Below are 24598 nucleotides of genomic sequence, written 5' to 3'. Positions count from 1 at the left end.
TTTTAACTACGTTTCTATAGGCATCCATTTCAGCTCTATAATTTTCAAACCAGGCACATTACCATTATCGCTTAAAATGTTTTACTGCAATGGGCAATAATTTAAGTTAATAATAATACCAACATGTTTTTTTTTATATTTTTTAGTATCCCAGATGCTTTACAATCTCTCATAAGTACAAAATAATGTATACACAAATGATGTCTCCAAATGTTTGAATCTTTTGACTTACAGTAACTTTGTGTAACTTAATGGGTTCATAGGTGTGAACTAGACTAATGGCCCTAGCCCATGAAGATTCCCTAGCATCATGCCGCCTGAAGCTAGTTCCTAGTGTCCCTGAAATAATCAGGCCTGCCAAGTCTCAAACACAAGACCCTGTGCACCATAGTCAGAGCAATGTACCACTACACCATTCTTATTTTTTACTTTAATTACACATACTGTTGTATCCATCATGTTGCATTCTTCAGGAACTTAAAGTTTTGCATTAGATTTTTACTTTTCTAAAATGTCACAAAAGAGAGGTTGCCCACTATTAATGACTGTGAATGGGACAGTGTTAGTAAAAAAAAAATAATAATTTCAATGCATAATGGATGACGCAGTGGTGTCATTGTGAAGCAGCGTAATACATAAATGAGTATCACTATCCATTCTAGCTGACAAACATTTGTTCTCTACACGAATAACAACATTCTTATGTCTTTTGAAAACATATGAAAACATATGAGACTGTTTTATGGCCTTTTTGCTTATATTTAACCAGAAATGAACTTATGATCTTAGTCACAGTGTGGATTTTTTATATTACAGCATACCACTCAGATTCCTAATGACAAAGGGAACATGTCTGCCCATCCTTGGCACTTTACCAAACATTAACAATAATAAACTTAGGACATTCAAAATAAAAGTGGTGCAGCCAAGCAAATGATGCTCAGTTGGCAGGTAAATACAATGAAAGTAACACACCCTATTGAAAGATACTTCTTAAAATAACCAAAAAAAAAAAAAAAGAAATTGTAACATCTTTAATAATGATTAATTATTAAGAGACACTGATTATAATCTCTTTTTTTGCACAGTATTTCATTACATTATTACTGCTTATAAGTGCTGCCAGAGTACAATGTTACAAGATGGGGTTCACCATGTCCAAGTAAAATGCTTAGGCTCTAAATACATCTTCTCATACAGGTATACAAACAAAAGACCTATTAGCACAAATGCTCACTAATGTATTAAAGCTTTGCTTGAGACAAGATAGTCATGAATACAACACCTAACAAATCATTATTGTGGGATTTGCTCCAGGCTCTACCTACTTAATTATATAGGCTCTCTCTGCAGACTCTCCAGTTTGTACAAAGTGTGGTCATTCAGATCAAATGAAAAAAAAAAACTCTCTCTTCTAGCAGACATCTGCAACCCTGGGGTATATGTAATATCTGCATTTCAAGTTGAAATAAATCAGTATAATATGTAATGAGTAAACCGAAAATGAGTAAAATAAACCTCAAGTGAAAATGGTTAAGGAAAGAAGAGGTAATAATGGGGAGTCCTGTTTCACGCAGCTTAACATAATCTGCAAAGTGTCGATTCCTAAACTGGTTCTGATTTACACGTTTCATACGCTATGAAGCATCCTGTACATGGATGGGTAGTTATTTCCCTACTATTCTCTAAGCAGAATAAATCAAGATATAGGATTTTTAACTACCTAAACATTAAGTGCCTTGGCTTCAAATGCACTTGCATCTGGCAAGAAGAAACACAAGCTCTCAAAATAAAATTGCCAAAATTCCAAAGACAACCACAAGGCATTTTATATCTATGTCAAGAATCTAAATGGCAATGCTCAGATCTGCTCTGAGCTACAACAGAATGACATTAAATATTCTGAACCCAAGGATATTGCCAATATCCTGGTAGATCGATTCAGTGCAAACTTCACCCCCCCCCTCTCACCCCCTAAAGGGCCCATCTCAATACTGAAAGATTGCCAAATTCCAGTATTAACTGCCACACAGGTAAAAAAATCACTCTCCAAAGCTAAGAATACAGCATCCATGGGACCAGATGACATCCCAGGCTGTGTACTACATGAACTACAAAATGAACTGGCACCTCACCTAAGTGTCATGTTTAATCATAGCCTCACCTCAGGCGTCATGCCCACTGAGTGGTGCACAGCTACAGTTATCCCACTCCACAAGGGGGGATCCACCTTGGATCCAGGGAACTACCACCCCATCACTCTGATGAGCCTGATTTGCAAGGCCATGGAACATATTATCATGGAACGTATAAAGAAAGACATTGGCAACCTTGAAACACTGGACCCCTGCAGTTTGGGTTTGTGAAGGGTTGATCTTGTCTCCTGAATCTGATTGACTTCTTTGAATCAGTTCCAGAGCCGTGAACAAGGGTAAGGTGGTCCACACAGCCTATCTGGACCTCGCCAAGGGCTTCGACACCATCCTCCCTCTGGAATCATAGATAAACTTACTAAGCTGGGCATTAATCCCTACATCACTCGATGGGTTGCCAACTGGCTTACTGACAGAACCCACACTGTAAAAGTAGCCGATACCAACTCCAGCTCCAGACAAGTGACAAGTGGAGTACTTCACTGTTCAGTCCTGGGGCCACTCTTGTTTGGCATCTACTTCTCTGAAGTACAGGCCAACACTAAGGGACTCTGGCTAACAAAGTTTGCAGATGACTCCAAACTGCAAGCCATTACTGAATCCCAAAATGATGTGGATATTCTACAAAAGGGCCTTACAGAAACAGATATTTGGTGCCAGAGCCATGGGCTCAAGCTCAGTGCCAAGAAATGTATAGTTATCTCCTTTGGGAAAAAACATGTACCCATGAATTACCACATAGGTGGCAGTACACTAAACACCGAAAGTGTGATAAGAGACTTAGGGACACAAGTGGACAGGGACAGTGGTCTCACCTTTGATAATCACATCGGCACAACAGTCAGGAAATCCTTCTATGTGGTACACCTCATCACTAAGGGGTTTTGGTCAGAAAAAAGGATTCCATTGCCCCACTGTCCTCATCCCTCATTAGACCCATTATAGAATACAATGCCTCGTTTGCTATGTACCGCTCAAGATATCTGCAACAACTGGAAAGGCCGCAGAAATACCTCATTAAAAGAATCACAGGCCTAAAGTAGATGCCCTATGCTGACTGTCTAAAAAAACTCCACCTATAGTCTGTTGCATATCATCTACTCAGAGGCGATCTCTGTTTAACATACAAGGCCATGTCAAACCGAGAGCTATTGGACATGCTACACTTAAAGAAATCTCAATTCCTCAGAGACAAACACTCCAGGAATCTAAACCTTGTCATCACAATGAACAAAACATGCTGGAGGGATAAGTTCCTGACCCAGAGACTCCCCAGACTCTGGAATAGACTGCCCATACATGTCAAGCAGAGCGCCTCTTTGGCCCTCTTCAAAATGAACCTTGATGATTGGATGGGAGAAAGGAAATTCACCCCTGGGATCACGTCAGTTGCCCTGCTAGACAGGGGTCCAGGAAAGTAAATACTGTGGAAAGAAATAGCCAGGGAATTGTTATGGCTTGGCTTGTATAGGCCCTAGGGCCAATAGCCTAGTACCAACCTATGAACAACTAAAATGACGTGTCACTTAATGCATTGGATTGATTTGATAACTTGCACCTTTAATGAAAGAAATTGGTAATGGAAATACATTTCAGAAGATCATGGTGGGGCAATCCTTATTTTAGCCAATGATAGAACATGGAGGAGAATTTCCCTAAGTAAGAAGAGAATGACTCCTTCTTTAGGGTACGTTAAATGTTTTATGCTTCCAATTGTAAGCATTACAATTAAATTCATGGCAAAGAACAGTTTGCAGTCTGAATTATGTCAAAAGTTAACTGATACGGGTTAATTGACTTAAACTGTATCCTATTTTGGAAGGTTTCAGTTGGATGACCTTATCTCTATCTATCTATCTATCTATCTATCTATCTATCTATCTATCTATCTATCTATCTATCTGTCTAGCCATCTATCTTTCGATCTAACTAACTTAATTTGAAATTGTTAACCAGAATAGAGCATTCATCCCACTGGACCTGTTTCCCCTTCAGTCAATAGGTTAACACTACAGCTATGTGGCATTATATACAAAGTTAATGACAAAATGCAATACATGCATCTTCTATACATAAAATGAATAGCATACCTGGCTTGATATGGAGACAATAGATACATGATGTTATATACAGGGTAACTGACAAAAGACAGTGTATTTATACCGTATGCACAGAGTAGATGTCAGATTTACTATTTTGAAAGAATCACATTGAAAAGCAGAGTCAGTGCAAGGTATGTTGAGGGAGGTAAAGTAGGAAGAGGTTAAGTTATATGACCAGAGAGTGAGAGAGAGTAGTTGCATTTTCATCTTGTAATACTGCAGTTTGGTTTTATTTCTGATTGGAGATGGGGTAAGAGGAATGATCTTTAACAAAAGAAGAGAGAGATTCCCATACTTTGAGGCCAAGGACAGAGAGAACATGCTTTGAGGGGGTGGGGGGGGGGGGGGTTGGAGTAGAAGGCCTGATTGAGTCAGACTTCAAAAGGATGTATATCAGTGCATCCCTGAATAGTCTGCAGGCTGTTTGGAGAAGTATTTCATTCTTATACGTTTACAGAGCTGAAAGGTGACAAGAACCTTTGCAGAATAATTGCACCTAATCAATTATTCAGACTACAGATGCTTTTAATACCTTATTTATCAGCACATCTGGCTCTGAATTTTAACGGCCTTGAATACCTCTGGAAATCTAAGTCATATCATGAAGATGGCTCTCGCTGAGCTAGGTTTTCTTTTTCATGTAAGAGGCTGTGTATATAACTTTCTATAGAATAAATTCAGCGCTCATAGGTTGACATGTTCTTACTATGCTTGCAGTCCAGGGCACTGAGAAGCCCAGCCCAAATTTCCAGTTGTCCCCAAGCACTGTCTGGTTAATTGACTTGTTAAAGGTCACAGAGTAAGCACATGAGGGCTGAGGGGAATCAATCTCTGTTTCACAGGAACTACAGCTCACATCCCTAACCCTGTGTGACAACTGCCAGACACCACAGCATACTGTTACTATATGGCTGTGCTCTTTGTGAATAGCATCAGATGAAATGACAACCATATTGGAACAAAAATATATATTTTTTTCATTTAGACTAACAAGCAATTTGCATGTTCTACAAGAACATTACTCGATCCAGCAGTACAATTTACCTGATGTTCCTGTATATCCTTGGGAGCCTGGCTGTCCCATGTCTCCTTTATCACCCTTTTCTCCAGGGTGTCCTCTAGGACCCGGGAGTCCTGGAAAACCTACATGAAATAAAAGTGTATTCTTAATCATAAGCATTACAATTAGCTGTTATTCCCAGTTAAAGTGACAAACATCAACACAACATCTTGCATTACATATCAGAAGAATGATGACTGCATGAAAACCTGAATTAAGTATCAAGTTTTGAATGTCACACAATATTCAGCAAGACAAATTTGGAAACAGGAAGGGCATTTGATTAAAATACAGAGCACAAAGCATAAGCATTAATCCTAACTCAGCTTGATTAAAACGCAATGTATAATTTATGGGTAAGTATTAGCTTTGGCTAACTACATCTATTCCTTCCTAACCTACTAACTATATATTGAGAGATCAAGGTAACTAATGGGCTCTGGGAATCAGCACAACACACCTAGTAACTCTATATGTCATAGACAAAGGGCAAATGTAAATAGTAAAGAAACTTACAATAGGTTGGTGCTGCTTTTTTAAAGTGAGGTATTGCTGATAGTGTCAACTTAGAGATTATTTTAAAAATGTTTCTCATTCTCGTTGTCTTTTACAAAATGTTCTGTTCGTGTTTGTCCCATTTTTATAGAATATTTTTCATTTTCATGTGAGTTTTATCAGTTGTACTGATAGTATTCTGAATGTTCTGCTGGTTCAGGTCATAGTTTTTTTTTATTTTTATTTTTTTCATTTGAAGAACTTAAAAGAAAATGCATGCATGGTTTAAAAGCCTTGTGTTACATAGCTACTACTAGCATTTCTATTTTTACTTATTCTTAGCATTTGAGCAAATGTTCAGAATTGCCATCTAGTATCCTAAACAAAATACTATTGCATCTGTGCGCATCAGAACAAATCCTATTTTTGGAATTCATTGTCAGAAAGAAATAGGCTGATGTATACAAATTAGCTCAATTTTACTGAGAATGAAAAGAAGCCTGAGTATTTTCATGTAGAATTTGAGCCTTTAATTCTTCAAGGAGATATTAAAACAAACAAGCCATTTCAAGGGTGGCTGAAGTAACTAATAAAAAAGTAAGCTGAAAGATTTATTGATGAAAAATGCTGATATAAATGAATATTCATAAATGACCAGACAACGTGATATGGGTACTGCTAAACATTATTATCTCATGTAACTTTTAAAAACTGTGGCCTATTAGAAGATGCAGTATTCAAGGGAATGGGTTCTATATCACATAGTCGTAGTTTTATAACTTCAAACATGAAATGTACGAACCATTCCATTCGAAGTTACAAAACTTTGACTAGGAATAAAAAAAAAAAAAAAGAAGGAAAAACAAAATAAACTGTTGTAAGCAGGGGGGCAAGCCCCCATGCACCTTCCACACCCCCCGCTACTTAAATATACCAACTCTGAGATTGCACCTCATTCAACAGAATGGAAACCTCCCCTTACAGAGATTTCCATTGAAACGCTCAAACTTGTACAAGTTCAAACTTATGGTCTCGACCATATAAGGTTCGAACTAGTACAAGTTCGACTATGTGATAGGAATCCAAGGGAAGGCATTCATAGACATTTTACTATCTGATTATTCTAGTACTGTCAGCTATTCTAACATTTCTAGCAAGGCAAGCATGATAAAAGGAAGCTGTGAGACATTAACTCACAGAATTAATACTCACTGTGCACAGTTATTTCAACCTTTGCCATAATGGCCTTTTGTACAACATCCTGAGCTTTATGATTGGTGTGGTACCACACAAACATGCACCTACACACATATATACACATAAACATATATATATTTTATATATATACATATATATATATATATATATATATATATATATATATATATATATAAAACATGTATTTTTATATATATATATATATATATATATATATATATATATATATATATATATATAAAGACACACAAAACCAGGTACATGAACATTAACATAATGTCACATGAAAACACAGAAACTCTTCCTCAAACGCAAACACACACACAGAGACATAGACACACACATACACAGACACACACACACACACACACACACACACACACACACACACACACACACACACACACACGCACACACGCACACACGCACACACACACACACACACACACACACACACACACACACACACACACACACAATTCATATACAAACACAGATATATGAACAACAGACACCAACACTACTTCAGACACCTTATCAGCTTAAATACTGGTACCAAAATACTACAGGTTGAGAAAACAAGAATTTATAAAAGGATGTGATGTTTTCTGTTTTGACAAAGAAGCCTTATGTTAATGCAAGTGTAGCCATATGACTAAATCCATTCTGAAGAGCAGCCACAAACTGAAATACAATAACTGAATATTTTCCTAGATATGTGTTCATTTAAATTGCTGCAGAATCTGAAGTCCTCTGAACGTTTAAGGAAGGTATTGGAAGTGATCAAAATGACTTACGTAAGTTATGAGATGTATGACTGTCAAAATGAAAGGCATCTGTGTTGATTGACAAGTCTGATAACTTAATAGAGAGGTAACTGATGTCCTATGATCTAGCATGGATGCACCCAGTAGCTTTATTGATTAGTTCTATCTATGCAAAACACTTGAAGCTGTGTTTGATAAATATTTTTAGCACCTCAGATGTACTTTTGAGTATGTTTAGGGTAATCGAGTAGATCTCATAGCTGCTGGTAGATGCTGAGAGGGAGAAATGAAAAGACATTTGCTTAGTTATAGTAAATAAGTTTTACCTGTGCGCTAATATTGCAGAATTATGACTTGAGTCTGCATTGTACATATGCATAATGATTGCTATCAGTATCTCTGAAAGGACAGTTATAAACATATCTAATCGTGCCATACCTTGTTTCTGGAAACCAGTTTGTGGTGTACTAGAGCTTCCATCTCTAGGATCTATTAACAAAAATCATGCAATTCCAGTAAGAAGTGTGGGGAAAAATGATCAAGCCTGGGAAAGCCAGCTCCAGCTCTAGTAAAAAAGTGAAGATACAATGCTTCCTCCTTCATTCTTCAGCCGATTCCATTTTCTTTCTATTACATCATAGCTCTAGAGTTCACTTTACAAATTCTTTATTTCTTTTTAACTCTTATCATTTCTTTGCTTTTTTGTATACAGCCATGCTATCTTTCTTTTGCAATCTATTTGGTTAGTTCTAGTTCTTGTTTATGTCTTTCTCACTTTCTCTCTGGTAACTTTCCATTTCTCTTGCTGTATTTGTTTCCTATAGCCGATACATAACACCTCACCACATACCCATCACCACAATCATTTTAAGACCATGCCTTTGGCTACATTTCAGAATAGGGAGCATAGCACAGGCATATATCTAAAGTACAGAATGATTAAAAGGAACAAGAGATGCATTCTGCATGAAGCTGTACTATACTGAGTAGAAAATCGCATCTCTAGTTTACTTGAAATGTTTCATATTTTTAATTATAAAGAAAGCATTTAAAGTCACTGCAAAGGAAGGCAGTTTAGCAGTATGAATTACAGCAAAAAATAATGAATACAGGTTATTTGACTGGAATTGATGTTATTTTGGAATTTCTAGATGAATTAACTATGAAAACCATGTCACTCAAAATGCCAAAATGGTTATAAACAGCTCATGATCACGGTCATGTGGTGCACAATCCCAATAACTTTAGCTCTTTTAAAGACATATAGATTGTTTGTATATATTATTGTGTACCTTTGGCATTAATTTCTTTTCATGAAGAATTATGTTCACTATATTGTTATACTTTAATTTACATACAATGCTTTAAAATATACAGTATCACCACACAAAGTGCATTTTATGACATATAAAAGAAAATGCATTTCACATAATAACATTTAAATGTGTATTATTCAAACATCCACAGTTCATTAATTTAAAGCTATTCTATATGAGTTGTTTCTTTGCTGGCTAGCCACACCTAAACAATTACAGATGACAGTTTGGTTAGAACGGTTAAGCTTCTGGTAATGCATGTCGTGATTAGCATCTGTCAAATAAGTATCAAAGTAAAGTTGAGTTTCATCAACATTAATGCCATTCACACATGTAGATAATCATTTAAAGCCATGATCAATACATGCTCTGAGAAGACAACTGTATCATCTCATACCCAGGTTTAGGGAACAACGCTTATATTTTACTGATCTGCATCATTCCAATCTCTAGTCTGGAGTAGCTTATATCTGGAAAGTTAAACAAGTGCTTTCTAGGACTTCACAGTGAAGTTTTAGGTGTAAGCCAACAATTCTCCAATTGGTCTAATGGAAATGTTTTGAAAACTTTTTTTGGTTCTTTGCAAAACAAATGATCTGGCTTTATGAAAGTTCATGGGTAAGACAATTGGTCCACCTGAAAAACATGGTAAATCAGCAAAGAAACGACTGAAAAGTATCTTTATTTTAATCCTAATGACAGGGTATGGCTGTCAACCACTTGACACTGAACAAGGAGGCCATGCTGGTGGTGGATGGTCCCAGTCATGTCAAAGTAGATGTGCTTGATTCTGCTGAAAGTGTTCCACAGAAAGATTAATTGATTAGGTTTCCAGAGGTCAAGGAGAGTGTAGAAAGAATTGCACATTGTTGTCAAAAAAGTAACATGCAGAACTTGTGCAAGTATCTTGACAACATTAAGTGCATATTGCAGATGAAAGTTGAAATGTTGAAGTTAAAATTAGTAGATCCTGAGGACAGATCATACTGGAAAAATATTTATATAGTTGGAGTTTCTGAAAATGTGGAAGGTAGTAATCGTGAGAACGGGCTGAATGGAAAGACTGCATGTGACCCAAATTAAAATAGTTTGGGTGCATAGTGCATTTGCACCTGACAGGACTGTTGGTCATGGTATGACCAGGCATATTTTAGTGAGTTCTAGCTTTTAAGATAAAAGCTTAGTTGCAAACATTGACATGGAACCCAAGAAGGGTGACTAGAGGGGACTAGAGAGTATTTTGTTGAAATGATTGCAGTTTGCAGATATAGTGAAGCTAGGCACAGCTTGGGATGTCTATGAAAAAGTGATGTATTAAAAAAATAAACTTTTATCTTCTTTAGCTAGCATTTCTAAGAATTTATTTTCAAAAAAGGATTTAAGATTTTTGATGAATCTCAGCACATAAGATAATTAGAGATTATGATCCTGAAACTAAAATGGCAGATATAGGTAGAGATGATGTTTAAGGGAAGGAAGTCTGACATATGGAATCAGTAAATCCAGATGTTCAACTATGGTGTTGACTAAGGGGGTTTCAGAGATCCATGCATTTAGAGACATTTATATTTGGCTAAAGGATAGCATAGAAACAATAACTTTCACAAGTGACAATGACAACGAAGGATTCTAATCTTTGGAAAAGTGTTTAACAAACAAGTAATTATTTGGAAAAGTGTTTAGTAAACAAATGATTAATGAACATAGTTGGGTCATTTGAGAGTGTCCACTTTTTGTTTACTTATTTTTGTATATTCTTGCTATGGATAATTCTGTTTCATTTTTTTAAAATGAATGTAAGATTGTGTTGAATTTTAAAATGTTTGTTATCTTTTATGACTTGAGTAATAAAGAGACTGCTTATGTTCTTGAGAAGGAAAACAAAAAATGTTTAAAGAGGGTTATGATGCAACAAATGCTGTCAGAAAGGACAAAACCATTATAGCATTAGGAGACTGTATTTGCATTTTTCTGAACAATTCACCTGAATAACTAGCATTACCATCATAGACTACAGTTTTTGTAAGTTTGACTGTAATCTGTGTTTTTAATATAAGCAAAAAAGTGGTAATTGAACATGACAGACCAAATGATTTAAGCTTTTTTTTAATGGTCTAAAAAGGGAAGCAAAAAGGGAAAGTTTAACTCAATTGCCTGGAATCCTGCTTTTCCTATTTCAGAACAGGCAGGCACAAGGTTGCTTACAATACCATGCATTGCATAAAGACAGCTTTAAAGTTTGCCTGAAATGTTAATATGTTGTATATATGTTAATGTTGTTTGTTATGATATTATTATTCTATTAGAGGTGTAAGTGAACGGTATTTGTGGTATGACAGCTTTCATGATAAGGGATGACTTTTTTCTTAGAATGCCAATGACCTGTATAATCCAATTAAATTATAGTGTACAATGGGATATCTGCATAGTCAGAAGACATGGTTGTTAGCTTTGTAGGAAACATGCTGCTTTAATGAAGTGATATTCATTGCCTCTTCATAATAGGGGGAATGTAGGAGAGTGCTCATCCTTTTGGTGATTAGCAATTGCCATTTAGAGATTGATGAGCAGAGTTGTTAGGACTGGGTAAAGGACTATTTGATGGTGGGAAGAGTAACTCTTGTTTTCATATGCCACTGGAGGATACACAATGGAGCACCAGAAAAAATATTATAGGTTCATAGGTAAATGTTAGGCTAACTGCCTTTGTGGCCATTTTAAGCCTACCCAGTATCCTGGCAGTAGAAGTGAACATATACCCTGTATCTATGCATTGAATAATCATTACACCAACCCAGCCTCTGCAGAAGGATTAGGAAAAAGTATGCCTTCTATAATGTCCCTGTATTATTAACTGTGTTTGATCTTCATTCTTTGTCATATAGTTGACAATTGTCTACATTATGCATTTAGTATAGAAAAAAGCCTATTTTAACCTTGTATCAATTTATTTGCAGCTAGGAAAAGTATACTGTCTTATTGTTAAAATGATATGATCCTAATATTATATGGGTTGAATAGCTAGTACCAATAAATTATTGTGGATGGGAAAATGGCAACTATGTGAAAGATTACAGTTTGTGGGCTTTTGAATTAAACATGAGTCTGAAAAGTCAAGCAACATGTGAGGAAACCTTGAAAAATGACAGAGCAGTTTAACAGAAAACAAATGTATGCAACCAGTTTAAGGCTATCACTATTGTTCTTTTGTATAGCATGGATGAAAGACAAAGCTGGTTTACAAATTGCAATGATAATGAAAGTCTAATAGATGTCAAGCAGATTATATATACAACATAATACAGCCTGTACTGGTGAGCTACATCAGGGAAGGACATCAGTGTATAGTAGTGGCATAACATGCTCAGAATATATTAAGAAGTCTTCCCCATAGTCTGGTACAGTGGAAAAGCTTATGTACCCCTGACACCTTTGGCAAGCAGACTAAGGTTTCAAGACATAGAGTCACAGAAACAGTAAATTTCCATCCACCTGGATAGTACCACACAATCAATACATGCATAATTTTTACTCCCCTTATGCAATGAAGTTGGGTTCAGGCACCTAGGCAGTAAGACATTTCCCTGTTGTACATTTGGTTGGGGACACATGGTTGAAGTGACAATCAGCTGCAGCGAAATATGGCTGTTTGCATATTCCCTGTGGGCAAATAGAAAAATGTGTTGCCATGCCCAGAACTTCAATAACCAAATGCACAGGGGGAAAACAATGTCCATGGTCCACAAGGGAACATGAGACAGCAGGCAATATGGCAGGCATCAGCAGCAGGGTGGCCAGATGGCATGTCAGTGGCAGTAAAAATGCAGTGCATAATGGACAGTGTCTTTATAATTGGTGTGTGTGGACCACTAACCCATTCACTGTGTCTGGGGAACATTACCTAAAATGCATACTGGAGCATAAATGTCAGTACACTAGCCTGCCGGATTTCTGCCATACTGTAGCACACTTCTACATGTTGTAGTTACATATGCATGCACTGTACACTGAGCACAACACTCATTACTTACTCTACCCCCCCATGCACTTGGTTATTAAAGCTGTGAGCATGGCAGTGTGTGCTTCCCTTTGCCCACAGGGAAGTTGCAAACAGCCATATTTCTCTGCAGCTGAATGTCACTTCAGCCATGTGTCCCCAGCCAAATGTACCACAGGGAAATGTCTCACTGCCTAGGTGTCTGAACACAATGAAGTCATTATTCTCATGTGTGGGTTTCTCCCTGGGGATAGTCATTAATGCTACGATTTTCAAGTTTTTTTTTCTGCTTAAAATCCATCAGAATAATTCAGATCTCATTTTCTAAGTTCACCCCTTTCCATCCCTTACATATAAAAATGACAGAGGATATCTTCAATAATCATCCCATCCCTTATTTATAATATAAAATGAATGAGCTTGTTCTTTAGTGCTAACCAGTCTCTTTTAATGCATAACTACATTTGCTATGTTTACTACATACATTTGTATCTCTTTCTCCCCAGTGGTGCTATGGAAGTTTGCACTCTGTAACTTCCCAAGGGTAACTGTGGAGCTTTTTCACAAAATAAAAGTTATATATTTACAGTTTCAAAAAAATGTTTTATTAGGTTACAGTCAAAAGGGAGACGTTGGCATGTCTGACAGCCACCTCCTCGACCATGGTAGGAGCGACAGTCGGATTGTTGACGTTCATGTGTATGTCCATTCAGAAGGACGTACACAGGGGAGGGATTCACAGCATTGCTGTGAATGGGGGATTCAGACACTATGGTTGACAGAATTTGTCAACATTGTTGCATTGACCATACAACCTACTTAATATGTATGAGTCAACATTATTTGTTGTGGAAATCATCGTTCGTGGAAGTGATTTTTGTGCTTTTGACAGTAAACCATTTTTATCTCTATAACAATACGTTGCAATGAAAGCATATAAGTGGAAAACTGTTCAGAACAAACTGTTTCTACAGTTGCCCCATTAATAAAATTATAGGTTTTAAACTACAATTTATAAAATGCAGTAATAAGCAGTAATTTTTGCAATACAAATAGTTTCCCAGGAGTATTTTGTTCATGCAGATGTAAGCTTTAAATGAAACTAAGCAGCAAAGTCTCTGTCACTTGTTTCTTTAGATATTTAAAAGAAACATGAAACTTATGACAACATGCATCATGTGGACAATACTAGCATTCAGTAGTTTGTATGCAACATAGATTTGAAATTATTAGTAAGATGGTACAGCAGTAGCATTGTTACCTCACAGCAAGAAGTTCTCCTGTCGATTCTTGGCTGGAGTGCCTTCTGTGTGGAGTCTGCATGTCCTCCCTGCAGTCGAGTGGCCTCCGAAAGACATGCGTGAATGGGTGTGCCTTTGCTGAAGGTTGGACATCTGGCTGGCAACTCAGCACCATAAAATTCTACTGCCAATCATTAGTGGATAGGAGTTCTGCTGTGGCAACCCTTAACCGGGAAAGGCCAAAAAGACAAACAAAAGTAATGCAAACATGAATAGTCAGTTTCAGATACCTACCCGTGACACTATGAAGATCCTAGGCTAATGTCTGCAGGTAACATTAGGTGTTAATGAATTTTAATATAAAGTAACCATGCTGTTTGTCCATGATCACTCTCTTACAAACTTAGATATACAATACTGTTAGTTGTCAAGAAAATTCTCCTCCACTAAAGTGCAACAGCTCCTTCAGTGTTGTGTTGTATTATCAAGCTACACCTATTCATTCTTGGTTATTTATTTTCTTTCTGTTATGTTTGTTAATCATTATTGGGGTAATATTTCTTGTTCTACTGCTTGCAAGGACATAGATGGAGATCAGTCATGTAGCCTACTGTACTTACCTTAAATAAATGAGAATACCAAACACACATGCAGTTTCCTATGTTTTACATCATACTTTTTCATGAAATAACAAGATATAACTATTCTATTTCTTAATTTACAAGAGAATGGCAGTTTATGAATCAGACAGTTATAAACCTACTGATGATAGATTGGTGTATCAAACTATAATGGATTTATTCTTCACTGCTTCATGAACTAAACATTTATGCATCCAGTACATATCTTTTATACTTTTCCTCTACCACCAGCAAATCAGCACAGCACATCTAAGTTGTTAAGTTCTAGCAAAGATAACTTACTTATGTCAAACATTTTCTTATCAAAAAGAGAACAATTTGTCTGCACACATTTGTTCTATCAGTCCTTTTCTTCTTAAGACAGCACAAATCTCCAGCAAAAACATGCATAGAATTAAACGTGAAAGACCAATATCTTGAGACAATTTCATCAAGCGTGATAATGTTGGTATCATCTGTTTACTCTGAAGGTATATAATAAAAATGTCTTCTTTTTATACTTTGTAAATATTTTGTCAGAATAAGAAAGAATGAATTAAGAACTAGGTAGTTCGTGATTAGATGATTTGTTTTGCGTATTTAAACTCACTGAAAAATCCTGATACATTGCTCTGAAACCCATATTTCTGAAGAGCTCCTTCATGTTTAATGACAATGCAGCAATGTCACTAGAGTTTGTCAGCATTGACATGATAGCTGATTAGTTGATATAGTGAAGATAAAATATAGGAGAAAACAGCAGTGACACTCTGAATGCAGAAGAAATGAAGACAGTTTGGATAACAACGCCAACAAGATAAATTCTGCTTCAAATTTCTCAAGATAAAAAAAGAGAATCTGCATAAAATAAAAGTCATGGTCAAAAGCATAGGAGGAATAAACTATATATAAAATGTACCAGAAAGGAATAAATAATTTAATATTGAATTATGAGTGGCTTAATCCTACACAAACAAGCTAATACTTTTACATTGTTTTAGTATTTGCAAGGCTAATAAATTCAGCTTGGAATGTTTGTTATAATACTTAGTATATAGAAATCTTTGCTTATTGTGCCTATTCATAGCATTTTGGGAATATTCATTGAAATGTATGGTGCAAATTATTGGCATTATAAACATGTATATCATACTGGAAGGTAACAGTTGAAGCACCAATGATAGTTTAGCAAACCAAAATGCACAGGTTCATAGGCAGGTAGTGGGCAATCATTCTGATGACAATTACAAGCCCAGCCAAAAAACCCTGCTCAAAGTTACCTCTAGCCTCAAGAAGGACAAGACAAGATAGAATGGGAGAGAATTTTAGGCTGCCTATCTAATTATCTAGGTTTATCTTAAAGATGGCAAGGGTGCTACTCAGCTTGACATGTAGTAGAAATTTATTCTATAGCTGAAGATATGATTCTGTAACACCATGTCTTATTTATCTGCTGATAAAGGTTAAGTCCCTTTAACCAAGTATTTGAGATACTATTAGGAGGTCAAATAGGGCTGGATCATTCATGACGTGAAACACTAGGCACAGATCTCCACAGAGAGTCTCTAAGTGACTGAGTACAGAGATAACTAAGATTTTTTAGGCCACTGATCTTATTAGTTCTGAATATCTGAGGTTTAGACAAAAGTGTGCCTAAAGGTACATTATTTTCAATTGGAATAAAAGGGAATTGGAGAGTTGTTAGGATCTAGTGGAGATGCTTTGAAAATTAGATGAACTCTATAAAAGGCTTTACAAAATATTGTGGAGACATGATGGTGAAATGATAAGGAAATATCAACAAGAGTGCCTAAATCCTTTACAAGTGGGTCAGATTTGAGGAGTATATCACATTTATGGTAAGGGAAAAATGTTTTATTTTCCAAAATAAACTATGCTACATTTTGTTACATTTATTTTGAGAGCATTGTCCTTATCCCAGTTGTTAACATGTGGCAGCAATTGTGAGTCTGTTGAGAATCAAATAACAATACCCAGTTTACAGTTTTCTGCAAACTTAGTTAACCCTAGGCCAGGAGTGCTGGCAGGAAGTTCTGAGAAATAAATGCTAAACAGGAGTTGTCCTAAAACAGAGCCCTGTAGTACACCATTGGTAACGTTTGCTTTCACAGGTGGCACCTGTGACTCTAACCACATGGATTCTGTCAGGCACCCACTTAGCTATCCCCTGCAAAATATAAACATTTTTATTCAGATATACCAGAGTGTTAATAATGCCAACAGTGGGAATAGTGATAAAGTCCTTGGCCAGGTCAAAATATGCTGTATACACTGCATAACCACTATCCAATGCTCTTTGGTTACCTATTGAAATAAATTATTGAAATTAAAAAGGCAGGGTTAAAAGATTTTCAATGCTCAGATTAATGAGGTTTGAGAGAATGCTCTCCACAGCTTTACATATGAGGCAATAAGATGAATGGGTCTTTAGTTACGAGGGTGTGTGGTTGGGTCACCCTTGTGTAATGGCATTACAATGGCTGTTTTCCAGGCTTCAGGAATGTAATCAGTGGAGAGGTCTAGAAGAAGAAGAGGTTAAGTAATGGTTTAGAAATATCACATATGGCACTGATAAAGAAAACTTGATATATTATCAGGACCAATAGATGCAGTTTTCTTAGTTTTTAAAAGAGCTCTGAGTACTTTTATAAACTACTGTTTATATATAAAATGATAATATTTCTTTCCAAAACTACTACTGACCATGATAAGAGTTAGATGGTTTTATAAAACATTCCACACATTGCTGGTGTGAAATAAATACTGCAGAGGGTTATTGGTGAATATAAATGCCACTGTACCTCTTAGATAACACTGCTATCTCTAATACTCAGTAGTATTAGCATGGTTGTTAATCCAAATAACATTCCTGGTACAACTATGAAATATTAATCATAATGAAGTTAATTAGTTTTCACACATATGTAAAGCGTGGCACTGCCCATACTGCATTTGTTTTTGAACTGCAACACCCTGTCTGCATACTAGTGTAATACCTTCACCCATTTCCACCACCCTCTATTCTAAACTGCCTAAGATGTGCATTGCATTCTGTTTTCTAATACACAGTGATGCATGGCTATGGTGCTTATGCATGTATGCCTTGTGCTGCAGCTGCATTTAGTGCAACATATAAGTTATCTGTACTACAGTCAAAGTGATCTGAGTTACTTTTTTGCTCACGCACTTGATGGTAAACAAAGAATGGGTGTGCCTATCCCAGGAAGTAGGGAGTCTTCAGACACATCCCTGTGGTTGATCACTGGTGAAGGTCAGGATCATGTGGGAAGTGTCATCAGTTATGTGGGTAGGGCTTTGGCTGAGTCACATGTGAAGTAATGCTTAATACACAGTGAACCATTGAATACCACCTCTTTTGACTGTATGAGAGCACATGAAGGTAGGTGATAAGTCTTAAAGGAAATGACACTCCCTCAGCAGCAGTGTGGCAAAACCAGAGGATGACGTAATCTCCTCACCAGCCCCAGACATGGTTGGAGTCAGTTCAGGGGAGGTCAACTCAGGTTTGCTTGACCTAGAGAATGAAGAAAGGCTCTGAAGGGAGACAATGGATGGCAATAGAGGAGCAGTGGACACTCCATATTTAGATCCAGTGAGGATATATTCATGATCTCATATACACTAAGGGTGCAGATCCAGGTCCAATATTTTTAGCCAGCACTAGAGGTGTTCTTAGGTTATGATATGGATGCAATAAGCTAAAAGGACCACAGTTCAGCTCACTAATTTATTCACATCCGCAAATGCATTAGTGCTGGTTGAGACTCGGAGGCTGGGTATACTCTGTGTAAGGTTATTCTCCAAGATAAGTAATAAGTAAGGCAACTCATAATTTAGAATCAGATAAAATGCAACTTTCTCAAAGTACACAGGTAAGTGTTCACTCCTGTCTCCAATGGTGCATGGGAATGAAGGTAGAAGTATGTGTCATGAGTAACACTTGCGGTGTGAAGCACCACAACATTGTGTGCATACGATCATCAGACGCAAAGACTGTCCTGGCTAGCATGATGACAACCCCAGCTGCAGTGGTATAGCACCTGTACAGGAAATGGCAGCAAACACATGAGAACTATGGGAACAGCTGTCTTTTAAATGGAAAATAAGGAATAAGAAAAAGAGATGCAATAGATTTGTCAAAGATGAGATGACACCAGTTTTGAGGACAGAGATTCAGTTATTGGCAAAATAGCAGTATTACATATTTCAGCAGAAAGGGTCCTGGCAGTGGCCAGCTGTGAAGCTTACTGTACTGCAACTGGGGATAGATTGTCATAGGAAAGGACACGGGAGGGGGTATGGCTTATGCAGTTCACAGAGTAGGAGGGGAAGAGGATGAGCAGGTCAATGACTCAGAAGATGTGCAACTAAGCATCTTGTAATATTTGCACTGACAAAACGTTCAACCACCATACACCACTGGAAAGCAGAGTCCTTGGATAAACAGAAACACTTAAATAAATATAAAAAACTTCTTTAATTAATGCACAGTCAAGCACAGAAACATTTTCAGCACACTTAAGACTTCATCATATTAAAAGTACATTAACTTCCCCCCTTCCTTTTATACTTCCTGTGGTTGTCACTAACCAATTAAGTAAAATACTTCATTAAACTCAGTTGACATACAAAGTTAAAAAACTTCACATAAACAACCCTGTGCAATATACCAACTTAATTTTCAGTATAACCATAACGTTCATGTACAAAATGTTAATAAAACAGTTAAAATACAGTACAATACAAATAAAAAAACAATGTAAAACACTGTGTGAAAACAATTGCATTCTTAAGACTTGCACTCATGTCCCCTCTAGTGAACAACCTCTGTAACATAGTAATAGTTCTTATAAGCTGGGAACTTTCAAGCATGCTTACAGTATTGCAGCTCTTAAGGTTAAGACAGGGGTTATATATTACTGTGTCCATTAAGGCCATGGAAGCGATTGGCTTCTAGTTTAACTTGCCAAAAAAGCTCTCTATACTCCAGTTTTGCTTCCCATGCCCCACCCCTTAGATCTATAGGGCCATTTTCCAAAACACAAAACTTAAATTTTGCCTGAATACAGTTTTTAGTATGTTTGTATAAGGAGTTGGTTTCAATCCTAATACTAATATCCCTATGATGCGCATAGATACGGTTCCTTAACCTTCTTTCTATCTTCCCAATATAAAATGCACAGCAGGAATTACATACTGATATATATATATATATATATATATATATATATATATATATATATATATATATATATATATATATAAAACCCCCTGTAGTATTGCAATTATAAAAAGAATCACCCGTAATCACCATATTCCTGCTTGGAATATTAACCCTCCCCTCATTCAGAATGTGGACACATTTGGAACACAATCTGCATTTAAAGGTTCCTGTCTTTCTAGAGGTTGCTTCCCCTGTCTCCCCCAAGTTCCCTTTCTCCAGCAATTCTTTAACATTGTTCCCCTTCTTGTATGCTATCTGGAGTTTGTTGGACTTCAAGGAAGAAAGGTCTGTGAAATCTAAAAATTTCCCCCATTTGTTAAAAATAATATCTCTACAAACCTTCGAATCACCATTATATTCCATAATAGGGGTTCTATCAAAGCTTGTCCCCGTGTCTTCTGTTGGGGGTACTCTGAAAATTGGTGGTCCTTTGCTCAACAAAGGATAGAAATGCCCTCCTTATTTAGACATAACCTCTTCCTGAATAGTAAGAATCAACTCTTCAGGGAACCCCCTTTCTAAAAAGAATTTCAACAGGGTTTCACATTCTGTCCAAAAGTCGCCTTCATCAGAGGTTAATCTACTGGCCCTAATAAATTATCCCTTAAGTATACTTCTTTTTGGGACATAGGGTGTGCACTAAAAAAGTGCAAAAAAAAAATTTGAGTATGTTTCTTTTCTTGATTTAAGACCATCCTTAACCATTTGAGTATGTTTCTTTTCTTGATTTTAGACCATCCTTAACCATTTGAGTATGTTTCTTTTCTTGATTTAAGGCCATCCTTAACCTTCTGTATGGTGACATTTAAATAATTCATCCTGTCCATTATTACTTGATGCATAAATCTTAAAAAACTAGTAGTAGTTTCCAAGTACTCCATAAATTCAGAAAACTTACTCTGGGTATCATTCCAAAAAATACATATGTCATCCAAAACTCATTTATATATGATCCAACAGGACCTAAAGTCAGAATTCAAAATGTATTGATGCTCCCACATGGATAAAACAATATTTGCATATGTGGGAGTACAGTTAGCCCCCATGGCCTCTCCTTTAATCTGTTGGAAAAATTCTTCACCGAAGAAGATGAAGTTGTTCTTTAACACCAACTCCATCAACACCAAGCATAAATGAAAATCATTCTGGTTTCCCTTATTCTTTAAAACCAGTGCTTCCTCAAAATTGCAAGCCCTTCTTTATGGGGAATAACTGAGAATAAATCTTTGATATCAATACTTACAAGATTAAGGTACCCAGCTTGTCACATAGCAATATATTTCTAAGGAAATCCCAAGAGTCTTTCAAAATCTCATTTTCAGTCCCCCAGAGTTGTTTCAACTTATGGTCAATGAATTTGGCCAAGGGGGTCATTTTGGAGCTGTGTGCTGCCTCTATGGGTCTAAAAGGGTGGTCTACAATGTTCTTATGGACCTTGGGGATGCCAAATATTGTGGGAATTCTGAGTCTGTCATCCGTTAAATAATTTAAGGTCACTAGACCAATCAACCCTTCAAAGAGCAGGTCCTGAAGAATTAAATCAATTCTCCTGTAGGAAATGTTGATCTAATTTCTTGATACCCTCATACAGGTATTTGTAACCCCCACCAATTCCAGCATCTTACCTTCATACAAAATTATATCCATTAGAACTACCCCCCACACCCTTGTCTGGCTTAATTACCCTCACTTTACTATTGTTTTTAAGACTATCTAAGATCTCTTTTTCATTCCTAGTGAGGTTGTGTCCAACTCTATTTTTTGGAATGGCCTCACTAAAACGTTTTCAACTATCTTTTTGAAATTTGCAAGTTGCAGGTGGAGGGGTGGGTTAAAGGTACATTCCCTTCTCAGTATTTCCTTATTCATCATACCACTCTTTCCTTCAAAGAAAACTTCTAAATTTAACTTTCTAGTGAACATTTTTAATTCTAAAATTAAGTTTGTAATGTTACATTTTTTCTTAGGAATAAACTTAAAACCTTAAGCAAACAGTGCAAAATGCTCTCTAGTTACATATATTTTAGTGTAATTAAAAATGTAAAAATTGTCGAGTGTATAAACATTCTGGTTAACCTAGATATGTACACCGGGTGTGTTTACCGTCTCGCCCTTACCTTTTGACCTGAAAATCCTGCTGTTGTTGACCCCCTTCTGTATTCATAATCCTTTATGACCTGCGAAGTACTGGAAATTCCTCAGGGTTGTTTAGTTCAATATTTTCGTGTTCATTCTGCCTAATGGATGAATTGTGTTCCTGTTCATTGTTATTGTGCCTCACATTCTCCCATATTCTGGAATCAGGGCCCTGTTTACTGTTGGCAGGCTTGGGTTTGGGGTAACTAGTGTTCTCCCTATACTCCTGAAGGTCACTTTGTATTTTTTTTTAATTTTTCTTCCAGTAATGTTAGATATAGGTTAGTCAGCACAAAGCATTGTGTAGTGGGATAATTATTCTACACTTAGGAAGGAATTGTTTCATAAATCTGAATAGCTAAAAAATGTTTTTATCAGCTTAATTAGGTAGTGACCAGGGAGAGATGACCCCGGAGGACACAGCACTACTATTTTTTTAATTATAACACAGCCATTCTACACATGCTCTTCAAAATGTAAGGACAACTAAACAGGTTGTATGGACACTTTGTATTAGATTACAAAAAAAGTTGTTCATCCAGATCATTTATTAGGGGAACAATCCCATATTCAGGACTAAAAGACTATCAGACAGAATGATACAACCAGGAGAGCATAAAACTGTAAGAAGTACATGCAACATTTCAGTATATACCTTTGCAGTGAATACAGTGACTGAAGCCCACCAATATGGAACAGTAGCACAAAGCTATGTTCATGACTATCCATACAGAATAATACAGTCTTCTATTGTAGGGTTCAGATGTGATATCATCTTGTATGTTCCAATATCCCCATAAATGCTGACAGTCATGTCTGTGCTCCTCTACAATTCATATAATCATTTCAAAGCAGCAGCTTCCTCACTGGTGTCAAATTAAAGATGACATCACTGCCAATATGCCTATTACTTAATAGCCTAAACACAAATGTTCCCCTTTCCACTATATAAATATAATTGTTTCAGCTTATTAGTTCTTTGACAGATTATTGTGGTGCACCACTCTTTTCCCACAGCATTAAGAATCCAATCTCTGCTCCTGAGAAGTCCATGAGTTTAAGAATTGCATTAAGGATCTTATAGCATTAAAAACATTTCTACCTATGTAATAAGGAAATTAAATAAGATAAACTGTTTTACTTTGCATTACACTGTAGGACAGACTATATGACTCAATTAATGTCAGAGAAGCTAGACAGGTGGACTATGGCTGACATGCTAGTAGGCGTTTTAACCATGTCACAGCTGTAATGATGTGTCTATTATGTTTTGTAGTTCATTTAATGTAAGGCTATGTTCAAGTGCACACAGTGAGCTACTATAAGAAATTACAGTACTGTTAATTTTAGCTGTTGGTTCTGTGCACCATGGTCTTAAATACCATTGTGCACCACACATGTCCATTTCTATGCAATTGCTTTCTGATTCATACATAGACATATTTATGACCCATAATGCCTCATAAAACAGGATATTATAGTCAGTAGCATACCTCACTTATTGCTAGCTGTTGTTTTCAATATATTATAGAGCTAAGTGCTGAATGTTCTAGCAGTATGGTATACCTAAACAATCTACAAAAAGAATGCAGCCTCAGTTTGAAGCATTTGATGCAGATTAACAAAGCCTAACTATCTAGAATTAATGTGCTGACTGGGTGTTCTCTCCATACTACTTGGCCATCACAATAGAATGCACGGGACACATTTCCAGTGTTTTGTGTCTTATTATACTTCAGTACCTGATCTCTAAATATATTTACTATAATATTGCATTATTTCAAAGAAATAGGAATACATGTATTTAACTTTTTCTCCATGCTGGCATTACCTTAAAGATTATATATGGAGAGATGGGGGCTACTGAAGCAGAGTACTACATGTTTGGAGAGGTGCAAGAGGTACATCTCCCCTATAGAAAACATTTGTTTGGAGACATCCTTTTGTAAAACATTGCAGGGTTATCCTGAACAGTGATCAGGTCATCAGCAACAGTTTTATCATGGTATCTTGAGATTCAATAAGCCATGGCTAACCCATAGAAAATACACATTTTCAGTGCCACAGTACACCTAGCTATCATTACACATGTCACAGGAGGAATTCAATGTCTAGTAGGCCTTAGATATTGCATGCTATCACTCCAGGTTGCACTTTTCCTGTGTTTTCAACCAGCAGAATACATTCGACATGAGGTCAACTTTAAGTGCATACATCTTTTTCCATG

The 24598-nt window shown here is 36.6% G+C and overlaps 1 protein-coding gene across 1 annotated transcript in view; it reads right to left on the bottom strand.

Moving 5' to 3' along the window:
- Positions 1 to 24598, bottom strand: part of MSR1 (macrophage scavenger receptor 1) — a 522563-nt gene that overhangs the window by 147677 nt on the left and 350288 nt on the right. The window contains exon 6 of the mRNA XM_044062502.1: positions 5300 to 5398. Within this exon, the coding sequence (XP_043918437.1) occupies positions 5300 to 5398 (99 nt within the window). The remainder of the gene's footprint in view (positions 1 to 5299; positions 5399 to 24598) is intronic.

The sequence above is a fragment of the Protopterus annectens genome, chromosome 2.part1 (genome assembly GCF_019279795.1).
Source record: "Protopterus annectens isolate FY-2018-M chromosome 2.part1, PAN1.0, whole genome shotgun sequence".
Classification (NCBI taxonomy): Eukaryota; Metazoa; Chordata; order Ceratodontiformes; family Protopteridae; genus Protopterus; species Protopterus annectens.
The sequence above is the reverse complement of the archived record's forward strand: the minus strand, read 5'-3'. Positions and strand labels throughout refer to the sequence as shown.